The following is a 6,310-nucleotide window of genomic DNA, read 5'->3' as shown; positions in this document are numbered from 1 at the left end:
AGTATAAAAGTGCTAAATAATGACCCTTTCAAAACTGCACAAGGCAGAGTGAACAACAAGGAAGCAGATTCAAAACTCAATGGTAGCACTGGTCCCTCTTGGTGGCACAAAAACGGTCCTGGTCCATGGACTATATCTCCTGATCCAGCTGAACTCATCAATACAACTATATGTCCAATATTGGGCTATCTAATATGCAGTGCCCGTGTAGTGGGCTTATAACGTTACTAGTCTTATCTGACCTTACTAACCAATCAAAGGTCACGTGAGGTCAGAGGGTGTTCCATTGTTCTATATAGAACAATCAATTCGAATGTTCTATTGTTACGACACAACTGTTTCTGCATTATCCATCCCAAGTTCTGACCACAGTACTGTTACTTTGGTCCCGAACAGTAACACTCTATAGGCCCCAACAGCAGCATCCCACCGTAACCATGTTTGTTCCCAAAGGAATGAGGAGGGCCAGAAAGGCCCAAAGAGGTAAACGGAAAGTGTTCGAGACGTATCTTGTTTGAAAAAGAGCCCTTGAGGGCTGGTTTCGAGTGGTGTCATAAGTTTTGTTGTTTTTGGGAAAGCTTTTGGAAAGTGGAAGCTTGTGGGGTTTGTATGAAGTTCTGTATCAAATCCTTTCCCATTTGTTAAAATAAAGCATGACAAATGTATGTTTAAGTTATCAGCGTTGAAAGTACAAGGAGGAAGAACTGCATATCAAACACAGAGATGCCAAAATTATGAAATTACTTGCCTGTGTGTACAGCGTTATGCGTTAGAATTAACATTAAAAAAAATGCACTGCTTTGAAGTATAAAATTACGTTTCTTCATGCTTTCCTAGCCCGTGCGGAAGCACACTTTCCCAAAGAAGAGAAAGCAGAAGTCGGAATTCCTCCCCGCAAAGACGTGGACATTGGTAGACTAACACTGAAGGAGGCTGGACTGTACAACCTAGTCCTCGAGACGGGGAGGTACATGATCTTCGTGCTGTTGGTGCTTGGAATAGCGCACACCATGGCCGTGCCAGACGCCTATCATCTCAGCAACAGCGTGGAAAATACATTTCTGTCTAAGCTGGACAAGGTAAATTATTTTGAATGAAGAGGGATAGCATATCTTCATTGTAATAGCTTACCTAGATTTGAAAAACATGTCAAGCCCAACAATTCAAACAAGAAAGCAATCAATTAAAAGGCATTATTTCTTAATTTTGTCATCAGTCGCCCGTGTACATTTCGGTGTTCCTTGCCATTTTTGTTTCTACTCGTAACGTTCTTGCTTGCTCTTGATTTGTTGTATCTCACATTGCTGTGACGTTCTTTCACCTTCTCAATCCCTTATAGCGCTCCCTTGCGGTTCTAGAACGTACTGCTCTATCAACGTCTCCTTCAACATCAAACATATAAGTTACATAGACCAAGAGTTCATCATAGAAATAGTGTTTATCAATTTGGTTTTATACAGATTAATGTCAGCCTCGATGTGTATTATTGGATGGAGAATGAGGTGTTCCCGAAAGTGTCCGCGGACGGATACACTGCCGACGGTCAGTCTGTTCTTGTTGGGGCAGTGAGAATGCGCCAAGTACGGGTCCCGTTAGGTGGGTATTTCAACACATAAACTCATCTGGAAACAACAATAGCCAGCGTCTCAAAACGATTCGAAGTATTGTATAATATGATCTTCTAAAGTCTAGTTCACATTTCATAACTAGGTCATATCAGATTGCAGTTTTGCTTGGATGATTGGCTGCTCAGCGTATATGTAGTAGGGACCACATTTCCACTGGATTACATGCAATAGGTATATGTTGTGACGTTACGATGTAAGGTTATGCATATGGTGTGTGATAAAAACTATCCTACCAGAAACCATCCAATCTTCGTTAGTAATGAACAATCGTTCGAATGTGGAATCTTTTATGACAGAAATTCCTTACTTGCTGCACAGGTGGAAAAGTAAATCACAAGAAAGTTTAATAAAACATACTTGGAGTGCAGTAATGCCAACATGAATAGATCACGGTGTAGTATTGACACTTCTCTGTCTTTATATTTACTGATTGAATTCCTCTTTCACCATTAGATACGTGTGTGTTTCACGGCGGAAGAGTCTCCAGCGCCAGATTGCTGTCCTTGTACTTTGACCTGTGCGCGGAGGACTACACACGTGGTAGTGCGGTCAAAGGTCACTACCATCCTGGATGGACGGGAGTGCCAAACCTAACGAACACCTCAGGCCCTTGGATCTACAGACAAACAGACAGTATTTGGTCGCTATACCGCTACGACAGTGGTGGATACGTGATAGACATTGATCCAAGACCTCCCGATCATAACCACCACTTGAGCGAACTCCGTAACATGAGCTGGATAGATAGACAGACAAGAGCCGTTTTTGTGGATTTCACTCTGTACAATGCTAACGTGGACTTGTTCAATGTGGTTTCCGTACTTGTCGAAACCCCAGCAATTGGAAGAGCTAGAGTCCAGTTCGATCTACCAGTCTTGCGCCTCCATCTTTACAACCAAACCACTGACCTTGTGCTTTTGACCTTTCAGATTGCTTACGTCATTTTCCTGGCCTACTTCATCTATTACGCTGTACGTGGCATTCTTAAAGATAGGATTGAATATTTCAAAGACGTATGGAAGGTTTTAGACCTGATGGTTGTAATTTTGTCTCTGATAGCAGTCGCTGCTTTTGTTGCACGAATGATTTTGACTGAAAATACTCTGAAAAACTATCGCGAAAACAACTCCTCGTTTCTCAACATCGCTCCAGTTGTCCTTGTGGATAGAACCCAGCTAATCGTGGTGTCTATCTTGGCCTTCATTGGCTGTTGTCGATGCTGTAAGTTACTGAGGGGAAACAACAGTCTCTATTTGATGCAGAAGACTTTCGGAAGAGTTATAAGCCCCATGTTGTCACACGGAGGCGTCATTTTAGTCCTCATGTTTTCCTACGGTATGCTGGGTAATATCTCTTTCGGCGGCTACGTCGAGTCTTACTCCACCATCTACAACGCATTCCTAACCGTAACAGACTTTGTGATTGGTTCGTACCAACTGGACGATTACGTCATGTTTCCAACGTTGGGGACCATCTTTTTCATCAGTTTCGTTCTCATCATGAATTTCGTCCTCCTGAATTTCTTCGCGACTGTCATGATGGACGCTTTCTTTGTTGAGAAAGAGACATTTGTGACCCCCGAGGACAGAGAAATTGTGACGTATATCTTGAATAGGGCCAGGGTCCGCCTGTCTGGTTGGTGTCATGGCCAGGCAGAGAAGCGTACAAACGATGGTGTTGAGTCTGACCCGATCAGAACGTCATTCGGAACCTCATAGAGCCATTGTAACTAAGAAAATGTCTCATTGGAGGATTGAATAAACTTCTTGATGGATTGGTTGTGACTCACATTACAGCACACATAACAATATCTATTCATAAGCTACTGTATCTATCCACATTAGTGACACTGCACACCGACCGCTAGCTGTAGGGCCTCTGGGGCAAGCCCTGCTAGCAGGAGCATATTTGTCCCGTGTGTCAACTGACAGGTGTTAGGTATGTTAGAGAGTCTTATAATTATCATGTATATAGCGGATTTATAAACTTTCCTCATTTATACAAAATTGAGTTGTCGTGTTCATGCACACACACACACACACACACACACACACACACACACACACACACACACACACACACATACATGTTTATTAACACGCACATACACACACGCGCACACACACGCGCACACACACGTGCGCGCACACGCACACACACATACATACACACACATATACGTGCTTTTGGCGAAGGTAATTACATATAGCATATTCCTTTAAATGTTAATAGACATTAACTATAACGTCCTACATGTAAACGTATTTATAGATAACCGATATTCATGTCTCCTCGACCTCAGACGAACCCAAGGTCCTTGTGCACCTAATGTACAGAACACGCCCAAAACAAATTAGCGTAATCATGGTGAGATGATGTGGAATGATTGGTGTCAGAGGTCGACCTTATCGCACTCGTTGATCAAGCCATTAACGTTTTACCCCATCAGAGCAGGTCGGTCGCTTGGTCGAAATAATTGGGGTGACCAGAACTACTGTAAATGCAGAAATGTTCGCGTTTGTTTTGTTTTCGCGGTGAATTCTTCACCGTGAACTTAGAACCACTGCGACAAGCCGTTCCATTGTGTGACTGCAGCGCTATTCTTGTTTCAGACGTGAACTCAAAACTACCGCGAACACACCGTTTTCTCCTTACCGCGAAAAACTCATTTCTGCATTTACAGAAACAGCCTGTTTCAGTCAATAGATTTATACATAGTTCACTGGTTCTACCACATTCTCCATGATGTCATGCCTTTCTTAACCTGAGTGTATAGGGTGAATGCAGCTAGGATACCAGGCGCCAGGCGTGTTCAAATCTACAGTTGGTTGGTGTTTTTTTCCAGCGCCATTGTCTGATATTTCAAACTAGAGTCCAGAACAACGCTCCAACCGTTCCAACGTATAGACCACTTTGGAGATCCAGTATTCATGACAAAAACATGACGTATAAAGTTTCATTCTGATAAAATATTTTATGTTAAAAACAATGCATTTGATATTACATCCGTAACTTAATTGATGAAATGTATGAGAATAGGACTAGCCAGCCTGACTAAATCGAGCTCCTAGTGACCTGCCCGACGGATACAACCCCCTACTCGGAGAGGGGGTCATTAACCTCCGCCAGCGAGAGATTTTATAAACACAGGCTAAGAATAGGATCGATTAATATAATTGTCACAAGGTGTGTCCTTTATTTCCGTCAATTTATATCAAAGGCAACATAAGCACACATTAACTTGATGTGACATAAACTTTCCTTATCAATTATGCAAATTATATCTTGATTTGCATAATTAGTATATGATAATGCACATCATCACTCAAGCTATGTACATACCCAAAATTAGGACGATGCGTCAAAACCTTCTAGAGTTATTCTCTTTCAAAGTTTGAAATAAAATCGGCTCCTGAAGTTCAAGCCGCTAGAGGGCCAAAACCTACACAACATACTCTCCCTCCCAAGAGCTATCTACCACTAAAAAATCATGACCATAGCATGTCCAGAACAATCGGCATCCAGGCAAGGCATTCTTGGGTTATCGTGTTCACAGCCGGAAGAACACACACACGAACGCTGACGTAAACAGCCTTCTCGGGGAAGGTAAGAAAGCTAACCACCCTCGGGCGAGATTTGACATTCAGTGAACAACACTCAGTAGCAGTGGGCGGCGAACCAAGTGACAAGTCATTGTTGTGAGTACCCTCCTGTATTTGTCTATGTTCTCCAATAACTGGTGAAGTACAATTGTTTCCTAGCTGTTAACCATACCTTTCATGATTTATTCTTTACAGCTATCGTATTTTCTATATCTTCCTCGGCTCTGGTTGAAGCAAGGACATTATATGTCCTTGATTGAAGCAATCCATGTGATTTATGTAACTGCGAAATGTGTAACCATCCATAGGCATGAAATCCTTTGAAGTTCGTGTTTATATTTTCCGGTGAATTGCGCAAGCAAATGGTATGTTATACGTATAGACTTCTGCACATAGGAACAGTGTTTCCCCATGTGTGTCCCGCACTATAGTAATGGTTTCTGGAGCCTGCTTTCTGAAAGAAAGGTCATACCGGCTCTACCGTGATATTTACAGACACAGATTCAGAAACAGATTGGTACAGACCGGGATTTCTGTGCCCGACTAGTAATTACGTTCGTCTTGAACTGCATTCTTAGTTTTAGAACAAAAATCAACTCTTGACATCAGCACTGAAGTCGAACAAGTCGCCTTTATGCCCTCCCAATTTACGCCCCTTTCCGGCCGTATAATTTACGTGACTTTACAAATCATCGTTTACAGTTTACCTATTCATCGACCTTATCTCTTATCTCATCTATCTCTTAGTCTAACTATTTGACCATTGGGGCACCCCAGAGGTTTTGGTTTCTCCACCGGTTTTCTTTTCGTCTTAATGTTTCACTTGGTGCAATGTCTTTTCAGTCTTCTGATATTACCCTCCCATATTTCTGTGGCCAACTGCTCTTTCTCCCTTCCTGGATGGTTGCATGGTAGCTATTTTTGGCTAGAAACCCCCTTATTCTGCGGCCCCATTCGCACCGGTGTCCGCAGGAGGTGTAAGTCGGGCCCCCAAGCCACAAATCTGTCCCGGTGGCTGCTTGTTCAGTATTGCTGAGTTCTATGCATAACACATCCTTCTCATTAATATTTAGACAAACA

General features: G+C 42.5%; 1 protein-coding gene across 1 annotated transcript; it reads left to right on the top strand.

Annotated features, from left to right (window-relative positions):
- The first annotated feature begins 317 nt into the window (after positions 1-317).
- On the top strand, positions 318-3,418 carry LOC136429253 (polycystin-1-like protein 2). Its single transcript, XM_066419116.1, has 4 exons — positions 318-483; positions 838-1,079; positions 1,461-1,596; positions 2,082-3,418. Exons 1-4 carry the CDS (start codon positions 438-440, stop codon positions 3,344-3,346), a joined length of 1,689 nt encoding a protein of 562 aa, XP_066275213.1. The 5' UTR covers positions 318-437; the 3' UTR covers positions 3,347-3,418.
- The last annotated feature ends 2,892 nt before the right edge of the window (positions 3,419-6,310 follow it).

The sequence above is a fragment of the Branchiostoma lanceolatum genome, chromosome 3 (genome assembly GCF_035083965.1).
Source record: "Branchiostoma lanceolatum isolate klBraLanc5 chromosome 3, klBraLanc5.hap2, whole genome shotgun sequence".
NCBI lineage: Eukaryota > Metazoa > Chordata > Leptocardii > Amphioxiformes > Branchiostomatidae > Branchiostoma > Branchiostoma lanceolatum.
Note: the sequence above shows the minus strand (reverse complement) of the source record. Positions and strands in the feature narration are given on the sequence as shown.

What these genes read in the sequence shown, in the direction of transcription:
- LOC136429253 (XM_066419116.1), top strand. Translation starts at nt 438, where the DNA reads ATGTTTGTTCCCAAAGGAATGAGGAGGGCCAGAAAGGCCCAAAGAG. An exon ending in TTCTGTCTAAGCTGGACAAG is followed by an intron (nt 1,080 to 1,460) that starts GTAAATTATTTT and finishes GGTTTTATACAG; the next exon opens with ATTAATGTCAGCCTCGATGT. An exon ending in CCAAGTACGGGTCCCGTTAG is followed by an intron (nt 1,597 to 2,081) that starts GTGGGTATTTCA and finishes TTTCACCATTAG; the next exon opens with ATACGTGTGTGTTTCACGGC.